This window comes from Lagenorhynchus albirostris, chromosome 4 (genome assembly GCF_949774975.1).
Source record: "Lagenorhynchus albirostris chromosome 4, mLagAlb1.1, whole genome shotgun sequence".
In the NCBI taxonomy this organism is placed as follows: Eukaryota; Metazoa; Chordata; class Mammalia; order Artiodactyla; family Delphinidae; genus Lagenorhynchus; species Lagenorhynchus albirostris.
This window is the reverse complement of record NC_083098.1, coordinates 115,347,429-115,364,944: the sequence shown is the minus strand read 5'-3', so window position 1 is coordinate 115,364,944 and position 17,516 is coordinate 115,347,429. Positions and strand designations below refer to the sequence as shown.

At 35.5% G+C, this 17,516-nt stretch overlaps 1 protein-coding gene across 1 annotated transcript in view; it reads right to left on the bottom strand.

The window, feature by feature from the left end:
- AIMP1 (aminoacyl tRNA synthetase complex interacting multifunctional protein 1) overlaps positions 1-17,516 on the bottom strand; it is a 39,708-nt gene that overhangs the window by 3,650 nt on the left and 18,542 nt on the right. Inside the window, exons 4-6 of the mRNA XM_060148558.1 lie at positions 15,035-15,202; positions 9,124-9,335; positions 6,056-6,224 (exon numbers count right to left, since the gene is read on the bottom strand). Of these exons, the coding sequence (XP_060004541.1) occupies positions 6,056-6,224; positions 9,124-9,335; positions 15,035-15,202 (549 nt within the window). The remainder of the gene's footprint in view (positions 1-6,055; positions 6,225-9,123; positions 9,336-15,034; positions 15,203-17,516) is intronic.

Below are 17,516 nucleotides of genomic sequence, written 5' to 3'. Positions count from 1 at the left end.
GGAGTCTGTACAGATGTAAAAAGCTGTGACTACCATCTCAGCATTTAAAAACTACAAAAAGCTATAAACATAAATTCCAGAATCATCAGCTTCCGGGATATCTGTCAGGACCATGAAAAGCTTAGCACCAACTTAATTATTTTGTTTCATTAATTGAGTTTTTGAACTATAATAATTGTAACTATCACCTTTTGTGATGCAAAGACTAAAGTATAACTTTGCAAATAGGGGTCAATTAATTTTACAGAGCTAATCAACAGAGAAAAGTGGTTTGTTGATTTGATAGGAATGATCTTGGAAATAATGAAGATGGATCCTCAGGTCTGTTCTTCAAATACTGGAAAGTTTTGGGAGTTCTTTAAAACATGTTTTACTAGTATGTTTCTTTCTATTTATTCATTAACCAACTTACTGACCTCCTACTCTATGCCTGACATTTTTCTGGATGCTAGGAATATAGTAGTGAATAATAACAACAACAAAAATCTTGATTTCATGATGCTTACATTTCCATGTGGGCAGATAATATAATGTACAGTATATCTGATGATAAGTGTTATGGAGAAAAATAAAACAAGTAAGGAGACATTTGAAAGATATGAATAAGATGAGGGACCAAGCCGTGTAGCTACCTGGAGAAAGAGCCAGTGGCTCAACTAGGGTGATTGAGGAGGAGCTGAAGTACATGAGGTTAATGAAGTAATGAGAGACCATTGTAAGGACCTGTATCTGTATTCTGGGTCAAATGGAAAGCTTTTTAATAGTTTTTTGCAGAGGACTAACATATCTGACCTACATCACTCTGTAGGCTATAACTGAAAACAGACGGAAGAAGGGCAAGGGCAAAAGCAAAGTGATCAGTTAGAAAACTTTTGCAGTTACCCGGATAAGAGATGTTGGTGTCAGGACCAAAGTGGTAGAGGTAGAGATGATATGTTCAGAAGGTACAGCCACTAGGATTTTCTGAAGAAGATGTATGGAAAAGGGAAATCTAGGGAGAAGACTGGTATATACATTCTTCTCCCCTGGGACATGTTAGTGAAGAAATCTCGTAGATAGCTGGACAAGTGACTGAATAAAATAGCCAAAGGAATGAACATGGAAAGAAAAAGAGGCCAAGCACGGAAAAAGAGAAGAAAGAGGTCAAGGATCAAGGTCTGAAGGTACTCCAATTAAGAGGTCAGGGAGGTGAGGAAGAAATCAGCAAAGGAGATAAGCAGAGCAGCCAATGAAGCATGAGGACCACCATGCAAGTGTGGTGTCAGAAGCCAAGTTAAAGTTAATTAAGAAAAGGACTGAGAACTAACTAGCCATGGATTTAGCTACAGGGAGTAAATTGGTGATCTTGACCAGAGCAATTCTGGTGGAACAGTGGAGAGAGAAGCCTGATTGACATAGGTTTTAAGGAAGAGAATCAAATATAGACAGGCTTTTTTTTTAATTTAAAAAAAGTATATTAGTTTCAGGTGTACAACACAGTGATTACATATTTTTATACATTATGAAATGACCACTGCAATAAGATCATTTACTGTCCGTCACCATACAAAGTTGTTACAATATTATTGACTGTACTCCCTATGTATACATTACATCCCCATGACTTACTTATTTTATAGCCGGAAGTTTGTACCTCTTAATCTCCTTCACCTATTTCATCCGTCCCCCCACCCTCCTCCCCTCTAGCAGCTATCAGTTTGTTCTCTGTATCTATGAATCTCTGTTTTGTTTTGTTTGCTGTGGTTTCAGATTCCACATATAATTGAAATCATATGGTATTTGTCTTTCTCTGACTTATTTCACTAATAAGCATAATACCCTAAAAGTCCACAAAGATTTCATTCTTTTTAATGGTTGAGTAATATTCCATTGTGTATGTGTGTGCGGGCATACGTGCACGTGCGCACACACTCACACCACACACAGACACCACATCTTCTTTATCCATTTATTTATCGATGGACACTTGGGCTGCTTCCATATCTTGGCTATTGTAAATACTGCTACAATGAACACAGGGGTGTTTTCCAAGTTAGTGTTTTTATTTTTTTCAGATAAATAACCAGAAGTGAAATTTCTGGACCATGTGGTAATTCCACCTTTAGTTTTTTGAGGAACCTCCATACTGTTTTCCATAGTGGCTGCAACAATTTACATTCCCACCAACAGTGTAGAAAGGTTCCCTTTTCTCTACATCCTTGCCCCATTTACAACTGCATCAAAAAGAATAAAATATCTAGGACTAAATTTAACCAAGGAGTAGGAACACCTGACTCTGAAAACTCTTTGTCACTGAGGAAAGAAACTGAAGATGACACAAATAAATGGAAAGTTATACTGTGCTCACGGATTGGAAGAATCAATGTTGCTAAAAGGTCCATACTACCCTAAGCAATCTATGGATTCAATGCAATCTCTGTCAAAATACCTGCAGCATTTTTCATAGTAGTAGAACAAATAATCCTAAAATGTGTATGGAAACACAAAAGACCTCGAATAGCCAAAGCTATTTTGAGAAAGAACAAGGAGGGGTCACACCTGAAAATACACCGAACTTGAAACTACATTACAAAGCTGTAGTAATCAAAACAGGATGGTACTGCCACAAAAACAGACACGTAGATGAATAGAAAAGAATTGAGAGCCCAGAAATAAACTGACACTCATAGCATCAATTAATCTATAACAAAAGAGGCAAGAATATACAATGGGGAAGAGACAGTCTCTTCTATAAATGGTGTTGGGAAAACTGGACAGCTACATGTAAAAGAATCAAACTTGACCACTTTCTTACACTATATACAATAATAAACTCAAAATGGATTAAAGACTTAAATGTAAGTCCTGAAACCATAAAACACCTAGAAGAAAACACAGGCAGTAAACTCTTTGAGGTCAGTCTTAGCAATAGTTTTTTGAATGTCTGTCCTCAGGCAAGGGCAACAAAAGCAAAGACAAACAAATGGGACTACATCAAACTAAAAAGTTTTTGCACAGCAAAGTAAACCATCTACAAAACAAAAAGGCAACCAACTGAATGAGAGATGTTTGCAAACTTACTGATAAGGGGCTGATATCCAAAATATATAAAAAACTCAAATCACTCAATACCAAAAAAAAACCAATTTATTTTTAAAGAATAAGTGGGTCCATAAGCTAAAGACCTTCACATATCATACATGCTTTGAGATTAACCATAAACTCATATTTACTAATAAGACTCAATATCAACAGAAATAAGCATGATCTTAGAAGTTAGAAGTCTGAATGCAAATTCTCATTTATTATTAGACCAAAACCAGTGCATTCTTTAAAAAAAAAAAAGATATCAATGCCTTTATCTCGTAATATTGTTTTCAGTTGCTTGATGCTTTAGGGACCAGTTACCATATTTAAATACTAAAATTTATGGCTTCACACATTTAAGATTTTAAAAAGTAGCGGGGAGAGTTTTTAGCCATTGTTATAAAAATATTATTTGGCATCTTCTAAACTCTATGGAAGTGATGGTTTTGTAGTTGGAGAAAATAGTTATTCAAAGCCAAATAGCAATTCAAAGGTTTGAGCCCCAGTTGCAATTTCTATACCACACTTAATATACATAACATAAAAGGTAAATCTCTAGACACTGAGCACATCAAGTGAACATCAAAATGTACCAGCAGACACCTTAAGCTTTAAAATGTAGAACATATGCTGAAAAATACAGTACTGATAAATCATGGCTCTCTCTGGGAAAAGGAAAACAAACAAACAAAAAATAAGACTAATGCTCTGTTGCATACATAGTATTAACTGTTATTTCCTTTTAGATTTACTGCTACAGAAGCAGTAAGCTATGTGGAAGCATAAGTAGGATAAGTACTAACAGACCTCATGTCCCCAAGTTTATCAATTATTCGATGCTGTTCAGCTTGGTTAAGCATTTTATAAGTTATAAGAGAATAATTCAAACAACCTCATAGGCTACTTTAATGTTAGGTTTTTCCCTTTCACTTTACAAATTTTTTTATATGTTAGCTACATATTCATGTGGTAAGGCACAAGGAGAAACTATGAATATGAAAGAAATATCAGACTTTGGAATGATGTAAACATAAACACACAAACAGCCGAACAGATTGGAAGATTCAAAAATATAGTAAAAGCAAGAAATCCACACTGGGCTATTAGCATCTCTAATGCTAAATCACTGAGTAACTTAAAAAAAAAAAATTTCAATATACGTTAACAGTAACATCCAGATAATAACTGATTCAAGTGCTGAAATATCTGTTAACTCTAAACTGATTCAAGTGCTGAAATATTTATCTGTTAATTCTATAAGATAAGGGAATGAAAGCTCTCATAGAAATAAAAGAACTATAAGCCTTTTCTAATGAAATAGCCCATATGAATTCACAGCAAGCAACAATCAACAAAAATGCTGACAGTATTAGAGATTCAGGCACATCTACTGTTTGATCCTTCTACAAACTCTGTATAACTTTAAGCAAGTAACTTAAGTATTATTGGGTCTCAGTTTCCAAATTTGTAAAATAGTGGGTTAAAGTAGATGATTTCTTCCAGTTCTAAACATCTGACTCTACAATTTATATCAAAAAATAAAACTTAAAATATATTCATCTTAAATATTTAAATAAAAAGGAAGGCAAATTTTAATCTGAAAGGGTAAACCAAGATTTTTTGTTTTTTTTCTTCAATGTGTGCTGAATCTTAAAAGAAAAAGTTTGCTTCTATTTTCATTCCATTCCAATTTGGTGAAATAGAATTTCAGGTTTGTCAGGTATACACATGACGGCCTACCCAAAAGCATGAGGTTTGACGAAGTGTTCTGATACCCTGGTAAGTAGAGTGGTGATCGTGTGCTCCTAGAACCAAAAGCTATTATGCTGCTTTGAGAAATGACTGAGACTGGGATTTTCCCAAAACCTGCTTTACCAAAAAAAGTTCTCAGAGCATAGACCATCATGATCTTCAATCTACCAAGGTTCAAGATATACACATGGATTCAAAGTCACACATACTTGTTAAACAACCCCATGTTTTTTAGATTAGTATACTTTTTATTAGGAGTTGGGAGCTGAGTTTCATGGGAATTACCCATGCTTTCATCCATTTTTAAAAATCTTATCATTCCAATGTTAAAATTCTTCGTGTCTTAATATATCATCAAACACAGTTAACATAGGATTAAAAAAACAGGCCTAATAATCATATCAGCCTTGCTATTCCATTAAAACTCATTTGTTTTCATAAATACATCTCCAAATAAATTTTGACTTTTAAACCTAATTCTACTTGTTATCCTAATTTACTTCTGCTTTTCCTTACTCTAGGCAAATGAACATCCTCTGTAAATACAGTCTTTTAATTTCTAACTGTTTTTCCTCTTATGAGGTCTTCAACTTTTATGAAGGAAATATTTATTCTACATCTGCCAAGCATCCTTTCTTTACTGCTTCAAAGACCTATTTGAAGAAATGTTCTCATGCATTATGAAGTTTCATCCGTCTCAGGAGCATTTTACTACAGAAAAGTAGCAATATAAAATGAACTTTCCTCTTAGATTATTAAAATAAATATGAATTTCTACTTAGAGTTTTCCTCTAAATCCTCAAGTCTAGTAAAAGCATATGCAAGTATATTACTAGACCGACTTAGAGAATTATGCATTTCCCCCTCCCTCTTCATCTCTTCATCTTTCTGTGTTGCATTCTGAGATAATCTACAGCTTAAATGATTTTGTAGCACATTAACTGGTTCTCTATTCTTATGACACTTCTGCTATGGAGGTATCAAAATTAGTATTTCACTTAGGGTAAAATCTCTCTGGTGTTTTATGAAATTTGAGTGTTCATGGGAACAGAACAGTTAGACAGTTGTGCCATCTTGAGTCGATCTCAATAAACTCAATAATATCACTAATAATGATCATCTAATGTAAAGTCTTACAAGTCATTTACAGGATTGACTTTAAATTTAAACATTCCAAGCATAGCTTTGAGAACAATGATTCCCAAACTATTTTAAATAATGACTAACAAATACTTACCAGGGAAAGCATCAAAGGTAATTCTGTCTCCAGGAACAGACCCATTAGGAGGTGCCAAGATTTCAACTTTGTCTGGTGAACTAGCACACATCACCATTGCCTGAGATACTACTCCCCTCATCTTTGCAGGTTTCAGGTTACAAAGTAAAATCACCATCCGATTTTGCATCTGTGTGAAATATAAATTGGTGATTAAAGATGTCTAGAGATTTAGAATAATCTTATCTAGAATACATTAAGGTACACCTAATATGCTAAATATCAAATGTCCTATTTTTGTGGCTGTTTTTATCCTTATCTGTGTCCAAAATCTTTTATGTTGTTAAGAAGTCTTATATCAACATGAAAAAAAAATTCTACAAATTGACAATGCATTAGAGATCAAACAGCAGAGGCAATAATAGGCATTAGAGATCAAACAGCAGAGGCAATAATATTTCACTTAAATATAAATAAAGAATTGGCTGAGTGAAACAGATTTGGTTTTGAATTTAATCTGCCATGTACTAGCAATGAGGCTGTATAAAGTTGATCTCCCTGTTTCCTCACAAAAGGAGGGAAATGATATTAAAGACTTGTCACAAGGATTAAATCACAACATGTAAGTAAGTATTTAGCTTATCATTAGCACTAAAATAAATGCACATTTTTTCTCCTATATGTTTGATCATTTCCAATACTATGCAAGGTTCATTTCCTAAGTTAAAAAATACTGATCATTTAACAATTCAAGCATTGTGCACACTACAATGAACAATTATGGCTATTTCTATAATTTGTTAAAGAAGTACATAAAAATTTCTGTAAACTTCAAATTTACTACCAAATTCTATGATTAAAAAAAATTAGCCTAAGGCTCAAATTTAAAAGGCCCCCATTTTGGAGGTCTTCATGAATTCTTATTGTCTTCAAACAAATAACCGTAAAATGCCACATATATGGGAACTTCAAAAGAAAAGTTATAGCAAATATGTATAAGAAAAACAACAGGGTTAGCTAGATGCAATCTGTTAAGAATCAGATGAGAGCTGTGGACCTTTACCTTAGAAAAATAAACAAATGCACAAAATTTGGTATGCAGTTTTGGGGAGCTAAGTGCTATTACTTTATAGACTGCTTACTAGTACTGACTTGTTGGGTTAGATACAGATGTGTACATAAATAGCTTTGCTTATGGCTGTGAATGATAGCTTCTGGAAGAGAAGAAAAAGTCTGTAACTTATGAGAACAAAAACGTTGAAGCCCCAAGGAGGAGGAGTTTTTCCAATTTGTGCTGGCTCAAGATCAGTTGGTTCTTTTCTCCAGGGCTCCTTATGAACCTAACTTCATAAGTAGTTATAAAGGAGCCCTGGTCCTATACAAAACGGATGTTAAAAAGAAAAAGCACACACATGTGCCAAGTCTATCTTTTTTTCACAGATAAGAGAAATTTCTTCACTGATCTCCTTAATTCCATCTTTCTCCCCTCCACAAAGCAACCGGATGATACTACTAATATGTGACACAGAGCATATTACCCCTTAGCTCAAAAATCCTCCAATGGCTTTCATCTCACTCAGAATAAAAGCCCACGTTTTTACAATGATCTCTAATACCCTATATCATTTGGCATCTTCATCTCTGATTTCATCTCCCATGACATTTCCCCTTATTTAGTCTGCTACAGTGACACTGGCCTCCTGCTGTTCTTTGAACATCCCAGGAATACTTCTGACTCAGGGCTGCCTGAAAATGCTCTCCCACCAGACAGAATGACTTGCTTTCTTCATTTTCTTAGACCTTTACTTAAATATCACTTTCTTTGGTCTTCCATGGCCATTTTATATAAATGACAACATCTTCCTAGTCTCAATACTTCCTAGATTCTTTCCCTACTTCATTTTTCTCCTGATATTTATCACCATTTAACACACTATATATTATGATTTTCTGACTCCCTCATAGGGATATAAGTTTCACAAAGGCAGGGCTTTTTGTTTTTTTAAGCAAATCTATCTATCTATCTATCTATCTTTCTATTTTAATTCACTTGCCTAGAATAGTTCCTGGCACAGTATAGGTGCTTAATAAATATTAGCATCTAGAAATAGGAATGAATAAATGTAGGAATTTATGCAAGTTCACAAAGCCAATAAGCAACAAAGTTGGCAAAGGACTGAGAGGCAGAACTATTTTAATGTTGAAGTCTATGGTCTTTGCAATATCTCAAGCCCTATGGGGCAGAGGAGATAGGTAAATGATGCAAATTACTACAGAAGATGTCTAGAAAGAGCAAATTGAAAACTATTACTGTCTTTGATTCGTTCCATGGTCATTGGAAATATAGATACATTTAAATATCTAAATAATAAAATACAAAACATCAATTTCTTTTTGCGGTACGCAGGCCTCTCACTGTTGTGGCCTCTCCTGTTGCGGAGCACAGGCTCCAGACACGCAGGCTCAGCGGCCATGGCTCACGGGCCCAGCCGCTCCGCAGCATGTGGGATCTTCCCAGACTGGGGCATGAACCTGTGTCCCCTGCATCGGCAGGCGGACTCTCAACCACTGTGCCACCAGGGAAGCCCCAAAACATCAAATTTTTAATCAATAAAGGAATACCATTAAAAATTGCAAGTTCAATCTTCATGATCCCCTCTCCTCTTTCGTCTTCAGGTATGAAAATATTTCTTGAGTTATAAAGAAATAAAACTTGCTTTCTTAATTTTAGATTGGTACTTTCTGAATTATATAACAATGATTTTAAAAATCAAGGAATAAAATTCCATGATGGAACAATGTTGTTAAATACCATAACTAAAAACATTTTTAAAAATTGAGAAAAAAAAACCATATCATTTCTTCTTTCTATGTTCCTGAATTTGATCGTAATTTACAGATGTTTTGCAAGTTTTTGCTAGTTTTATGCACTTTTTGGTGGAATTCATTACATTCAAACCAATCAACTGAATTAATCAATACCGGCTCATGTTGTGCAGTATGATACAAAAATTAAATGAAAAAACATTAAGAAAGAGGGAATGAAGGTGAAATGTATATGTAGAAATAATTTTAGCTATACAGATTACCTGTTCAAGAGGAACATGATTCACCAGGCCACTGACAACTGTTCTTAAGGCTGTTTCTCCAACATCTACCTCTTCTACATACAAAGAATCTGCATCAGGGTGTTTTCTGGCAGTGATGATACAACCAATTCGAAGATCCAGACGGGATACATCAATAGGCTTAGAGTCAGCACTTCCTCCTGCTGGTTGTTGTTTTTTCTCCTTTTTCTCTCCTAAAAATATTTATAAATGGATAAACATCAGAAGTAAAAATACACTATGAGGGCTTCCCTGGTGGTGCAGTGGTTGAGAGTCCGCCTGCCGATGAGGGGACACGGGTTCGTGCCCCAGTCCGGGAAGATCCCACATGCTGGGGAGCGGCTGGGCCCGTGAGCCATGGCCACTAAGCCTGCACGTCTGGAGCCTGTGCTCCGCAATGGGAGAGGCCACAACAGTGAGAGGCCCGTGTACCGAAAAAAAAAAACCAAAAAACCAAACAAACAAAAAAAACACTATGAAAATCTCTATAGCATTGATGCTGTTGAGCTTAAAAGAAAAAAAAAAAAATGAGTGTTTATCTCCTATCTTCATTTAAATAACAAAGGAAATAATTACTCATGTCACAATATTTGAACCCTTTTTAAGCAATTTCTCTGTTGAATTAACTGTCTATATCTCTAGTTAAAGACACAGAGTAGATGTTGGTAATCTATAGCTCAAGGGCAAATCCAGCCCACTACCTGTCAAAAAGTTTTATTAGAACAAAATCATGTTCATTAATTTACATGTTGTCTATGGATACTTTGGTTCTACGGCAGAGTGTAGTAGTTGTAACAGAGACTTTATGGCCAGCAAATAACCTTTTAAAGAGAAAATTTGCCTTTCCCTGAAACAGAAGTGTAGAAAATCCTTTAAGATTTAAGATTTACTGTGACTCTAGAGAGTCACATTTTATTCTGATTATGTTTATAAAATTCTACTTTTATTTATATGCTGATAATATAACTCTTATTAGCATAAGATTACTTTAGCCATTGAGTCAAAATGCAACCTGTATAGAGTTCATATTCCTAAAGTTTACATTTAGCCTCTCTGGCAGAAAAAAAATGTAAAACAAAACAAAAACTTATTTACCTCCCAATCTTAAGAGATAAGTTATTATGGCTTGAAACATTGTTTTGTTTGTTTTTTGTTTGTTTGTTTTTTGTAGTACGGGCCTCTCACTGTTGTGGCCTTTCCCATTGCGGAGCACAGGCTCCGGACGCGCAGGCTCAGCGGCCATGGCTCACGGGCCCAGCCGCTCTGCGGCATGTGGGATCTTCCTGGACCGGGTCACAAACCCATGTCCCCTGCATCGGCAGGCGGACTCTCAACCACTGCGCCACCAGGGAAGCCCGAAAACATTGTTTCTTAACTATTTCTTTGTTTTATCTTTGAACAAATATTTACTCAGATCTACGGCACTGAAAAAAGTAAGATGAGTGGCACATGCTAGCTAAGCAGTAAAAATCTCTTTTAAGAAAGACAGATGTATACAGTGAACATGTGATAAATATTACATACACAAAGAAATATAGAAGCACAGAGAAGAATAATTCTGCCTGGAGTAGGAATAGATGATTTTGTGTAAAAAGCATTCACAATTTACACAAAGATAGTCTATAAAAAAGAAGGTAGAGCTAGTTTAAAATAATGGACAATTTTTACTTTCATTAGCAAATTTTTAAAAAATACTATTTTCCATGTAACATATTAGCAAAGATTTTTTTAAAGAGTAAAAGCCCAAATGATATAGAAATATATATATAAAATTACTACAAAAATCTTAATAGTAGTTATCTTTGAATGATAAACTATACATTTATTTTAAAATACTACATACATACTACTATAACAGCATAATATAGCTATTTTCATATACATTTTTAAACTTTACTCTCTAGGCATTTGAAATACCTTTATCAGGAATCCACATTCCAGAGGTGATTGCAAATATCAAATATCAAATATCTATACCAAGAACTCTGTTAGTCATCTTAAGGGATTTTAGAAATGTTTCATTAACAAATGAGTGATGCTTATAAGTGGCAGTATAGAAAGACTGTATGGGTGCCACAACCCTTGTGTGAGCAGAATTTTGGAATCTGGCAATCTTAGCAGCCAAACACCAATGGAACAGCCTTCTAATCCAGCACTGTCCAATATAGTAGTTGCCAACCCTACAGAGCTATTAACATTTAAATTTAAAATAATTAAAAATTCAGTTCTTTAGTCATACTAGACACATTTCAAATAGCTGCATGTGGTTATTGTCTACTGTGTTGGATAATGCAGCTATACAGAACAGGAAGTTCTATTGAACAGAGGCATTCTAGACCTAGATCTCCATTTGGTTTTGTGTGCTCCCTCCTCCTCCAAAGGAAGACTTTGTTGTCTCATTTGACTAGAAGGTTGGCTGACCCTGCAGCCACTGTAACGCATCCTCTTTGAGGATGGACTTCACCAAACTTATAAGAACAGGCTGCATGACTGTTCTGTGTCTACTTAATAAAATTCATAAAGTGAAAGAATTAGTCTGAACTGCTTTCTTTGTAACCATACCACCTAGTGGTGAAGTTATGTAGGAGAGGATGTACAGCCACTAACTACTTCTAACAGAGGCTATTGATGCTTACTAAAAGAACTCAGAAGTGCTAAAATGGCTTAGGTTAGCTCACAGATCCCTGAGCCATTTTATATTTTCCAAAAAAATTTTAACTAAGTTTAAATACTATGAGAGGCATGTATAATGAATTATAAAAGCACATTTTTAGACATACCTGGGGAAATGAAGTCCAGAAAGGAATAAAGGAAAGTTAAATAAAAAAAGGAGTCAGATTTATGATTAGAAAAATAGCTTTAGCAGCAATGGAAGGACAGACTAGAAAAAATGAGGCTTGAACATTAATTTAGATGAGATCATGAGAACCTGAACTACCTGGTAGCACCTAACAAAACGGAGGAACAGAGCTGCGCTCCAGATACGTTGTGGTGGTAGGAATTACAGGCATACCTGATTTTATTGTGCTTCCCTTTACTGCACTTTGCAGATACTGCATTATTTACAAATTGAAGGTTTGTGGCAACCCTGCATCAAGCGTCTCTTGGCCCCATTCTTCCAACAGTATTTGCTCACTTCGTGTCTTTGTGTCACATTTTGGTAATCCTCACAGTATTTCAAACTTTTTCCTTATTACTATATTTGTTATGGTGATCTGTGGCTGTGATCTTTGATGTCACTACTGTAATTGTTTGGGGGTACCACAAGCCATGTCCATATAAAATGCTGAACTTAATAAATGTTGTGTGTGTTCTGACTGTCCACCAACAAGCCAACCCGTCTCTCTCCCTCTCCTCGGGCCTCCCTACTCCCTGAAACACAATATTGAAATTAAGCCAATTAATTACCCTACAATGGTCTCTAAGTGTACAAGTGAAAGGAATAGTCACACATTCTTCACGTTCAAAAGCTAGAAATGAGTAAGCTTAGTGAGGAAGGCATGTCAAAACCCAAGATAGGCCCAAAGCTGGATCTCTTCTGCCAAACAGCCAAGTTGTGAATGCAAAGAAGTTGAAGAAAACTAAAAGTGCTACTCCAGTGAAGACATGAATGATAAGAAAGCAAAACAGCCTTATTGTTAATACGGAGAAGTTTTAGTAGCCTGGATAGAAGAGCACACCAGCCATAACATTCCCTTAAGCCAAAGCCTAACCCAGAGCAAAGCCCTCTCTTCAATTCTGTAAAGGCTGAGAGAGATGAGAAATCTGCAAAAAGAAAAGTTTAAAGCTAGCAGTGCTTAGTTCATCAGCTTTAAGGAGAGAAGTTATCTCCATAACATAAAAATTCAAGGTGAAGCAGCAAGTGCTGATGTAGAAGCTACAGCAAGTTATCCAGAAGATCTAGCTAAGATAATTAATGAAGTGGCCACACTAGACAACAAATTTTCAATGCAGATGAAACAGCCTTCTATTTGTAGGAAGATGCCATCTAGGACTTTCACAGCAAGAGAGGAGAAGTCAATGCCTGGCTTCAAAGGACAAGCTGACTCCCTTGTTAGGGGCCAATGTAGCTGGTGACTTGAAGTTGAAGCCAATGCTCACTTACCATTCTGAAAATCCTAGGGCCTTTAAGAATGATGCTAAATCTATTCTGTTTGTGCTCTATAAATGGAACAACAAAGCCTGGATGACAGTGTGTCTGTTTACAACATGGTTTACAAAATATTTTAAGCCCACTGTTGTGACTTTCAGCTCACAAGAATGATTCCTTGCAAGATGTTACTGCTCACTGACAATGCACCTGGTCACCCAAGAGCTCTCATAAAGATGTACAATGAGATTAAGGTTGTTTTCACACCTGTTAACACAACATCCATGCTATATGGATAGCCCATAGCCCATGGATCAAGAAGTTTGACTTGCAAGTCTTATTCTTTAAGAAATATATTTTTTAAAGCTATAGTTGCCATACATAGTGATTCCTCTGATGGATTTAAGCAAACTAAATTGAAAACCTTCTGGAAAGGACTCACCATTCTAGATGCCATTAAGAATATTTGTGATTCATGGAAAGAGGTCAAATATCAACAGTAACAGGAGTCTGGAAGAAGCTGATTCTAATCCTCATATATAACTTGTGGGGTTCAAGATTTCAGTGGAGGAAGGAACTGCAGATGTGGTGGAAATAGCAAGAGAATTAGAAGTGGAGCTTGAAGATGTGACTAAATTGCTGCAATCTCATGATAAAATGTTAATGGATAAGGAGTTGCTTCTAATGGATGAGAAAAGAAAGTGGTTTCTTGATATGAAATCAACTCCTGGTGAAGATGCTGTGAAGACTGTTGAGGATAACAAAGGATTTAGAATATTACATAAACTTAGTTGATAAAGCAATGGCAAGGTTTGAGAAGACTGACTCCAATTTGGAAAGAAATTCTACTGTGGGTAAAATGCTATCAAACAGCATGTGTGCTACAGAGAAATAGTTTGTGAGAGAAAGATTCAATCAGTACAGCAAACTTCACTGTTGTCTTATTTTAAGAAACTGCCACAGGCCCCCACCCTTCAGAAATCATGAGCCTGATCAGTTAGCAGCCCTCAACATTGAGAAAAGACTCTCCCCAAGCAAAAAGATGATGACTTGCTGAAGGTTCAGATGATGGTTAGCATGTGTTAGCAATAAAGTATTTTTAATTAAGTTATATACACTATTTTTTTTAGACACACTGCTATTGAACATTTAACAGACTACAGTATAGTATAAACATAACTTTCATATGTACTAGGAAACCAAAAAATTCTTGTGACTTGCTTTCTTGTGATATTTGCTTTATTGCAGTGGCCTGGAACTGAACCTGCAATATCTCTGAGGTATGCTTGTATAGGTTTTGGTAGCCAATTAAATATGAAATTGAGGGACAGGGACAAGTTAAGCTTGACTCTAAGATTTCTACTCTAGTTGCCTAAGTGGACTGTGATATACTTTGCACTTCAGATCTTAATGGGTTCCTAAAACTTCAACACCCCCATGCTAGTTCAGAAATTCTGGTTTGACTGGAATATCCCTTTCCTATCTTCACAACTGGTTCTAAGCTAACTTTCTACTTGTGATTTCTCTGAAACTATCCCCTATATATACACCTAAATTCAGTCATACCAAACTACACATGGGCCTCTATACTTAATCTCTCCTTTTTTTTAGTTATGCTGGTCCCTCTACCTCAAATGCCACACTCTTATCCTGTCATCCTTTAGAGCCCAGGTTCCATTATCCTATTGTTCCTAACTTTAGTTCATAAAAGTCTGAACTTTCTTCTTGACACCATTATTATCAAAAATGCTGACATGTGATAAACGAGTCAAGTGCCAAATAACTTCAACTGTTCAAAAATACCTTTCTTTTCAATTTTCTCTTTCATCTTTTCTTCTTCTCCTCCTCCTCCTTTTATCTGCTCTTTGGCACCAGAAGATATGGCTATTATTGGTATAGACTGTATCACATTTTCAGAAACCGCAGAATCAGCTTGCAGTGGAATACCAGATGGGAATGGTATCTGTTTTACTGAGAGAGAAAATGAAAATAATGTCGTTTATATTAAACAACAAACAAATGGAAAACTGTGAATAACAAATATGAACTCTTTATTTTTTTTAATTGAAATATAGTTGTACAATATTATGTTACAGGTGTACAATATAGTGATTCACAATTATTAAACGTTATACTCCATTTATAGTTATTATAAAATATTGCCTATATTCCCCATAATGTACAATATATCCTTGTACAAACAATAGTTTGTACCTCTTAATCCCCAACTCCTATATTGCCCCTCCCCCTTCCCCTCTCCTGAGTGGTAACCACTGGTTTGTTTTCTAAATCTGTGTCAGCTTCTTTTTTATTATATTCACTAGGTTGTTATAATTTTTAGATTCCTCCTATAAGTGATACAGTATTTGCCTTTTTCTGTCTGACTTATTTCACTCAGCATAATACCCTCTGAGTCCACACATGTTGCTGCAAATGGCAAAATTTCATGCTTTTTTATAGCTGAGCAGTACTCCACTGTGTTTGTATGTATATACTACATCTTCTTTATCCATTCATCTGTTGATGGACATTTAAGTTGCTTCCATATCTTGGCAATCGTAAACAATGCTGCTATGAACATTGGGGTGCATGTATCTTTTTGAATTAGTGTTTTTGGTTTTTTGGATATATAACTAGGAGTGGAACTGCTGGGTCATATGGTAGAACATGAACTCTTCTTAAAAAGGAAATTCAGTGTGTATGATTATCAAGTCTCTACTATCTGAGACTGTAGAAAGGCTACCAAGAAATTAAGTTTATTTTAACCATAAAAGAATAAATGCATTATTCTCCTTCAATCACTAATGATTAAACTGAGAAAATTTTAGATGGCAACAATGTAAGCTAGTATTTATTATAAACTTACTATGTCCCAGACACTTTTCAAAATGCTTTATCTGAATTAACTCTTGTAATTCTCATAAATACCCTAAGCAATAAGTTTTATTCATATCCACGTTTACAGATGATCAAGCCGAGCCATACAGAAGTTAAGAAACTGGCCCATCACACACATAGTGAGTAAGGGAAGTAAGAATTTATACCCAGGTTGTCTATCTCCAGAGATTACATCCCCTCATGGTTTGGCAAGATGGCATGTTTTTCACTCAGGTTTTCTCTTAAGTTGAACAATCAACTGAAAAGATGTTTTAGTAACAATCATCAGAAGTAATGGAGAGATAGCAGCATTATTTGCCCATAATTCTGTTTCAAAAAACATTTTAAAGAAGTAAAGAAAATTGCTCCAGCAATGTTAAAAACATACTCACTGCCTAGTGAACATGGAAGAATATAATCTTGTGAGGGATTTTGATGTGGCTTATATTCCAGCCAATATTCAAACCACTTTTCAGAGGTATTTTTAAGTTCTTTCAAGGCTTCTTTTAGTAATATGAAGCTCCATCTACCCCTATTTTATGTTTCAACAAGACAGAATTCAGTACTTTAATTCAAACTGTTTGTTTCAGCGTTTTATTAAGATCACAGCTTAAAAGTTTAATGTTTACAGGGAGATCTTCTAGAACTGGGAGAAATGAAAAGCAGTTTTACACTGCTAATATTTTACCGGTTTATTTAATTCTGCACATGTATTCCAAATCTCCTAATCTTGGAAAACATCAATTATTTTCAAGTGAAAATAATATTCTCTCCAGTTGATAGTTTTAAGCATACATTATTGGCTTTTTCCTCTTACTTTTATTTAGCTAGGGTAGAATGCATACTAGAGCATTCAGAATAACTTAGTGAGAGAATAAAGGTCAAAAGGGAGTAGTAAGACAGGGTTTCACTACACCTGGGCCTCCTTAATTCACCCAGGAAGGATTTTCTACAATATAATCAAATGTTTTTCCATGTGGTACTTTGAAATTATAATAGAACTATTCATACTATTAATGTCATTTTATAATAATGTGAATTTATCTAGAAACCTTTAAAATAATTCAATAAAAATTTTCATTTTTTTTTTTCAACATAAATGTTGGAATGATAATTATATGCTGGCTTGGGTAACTTAAAAATAGTATTTGAGGGCTTCCCTGGTGGCGCAGTGGTTGAGAGTCCGCCTGCCGATGCAGGGGACACAGGTTCGTGCCCTGGTCTGGGAAGATCCCACATGCCGCAGAGCGGCTGGGCCCATGAGCCATGGCCGCTGAGCCTGCGTGTCCGGAGCCTGTGCTCCGCAACGGGAGAGGCCACAACAGTGAGAAGCCCGCGTACCGCAAAAAAAAAAAAAAAAAAAAAGTATTTGATTTCAGGCAAATGACTACACATCTCTAAGCTTCAA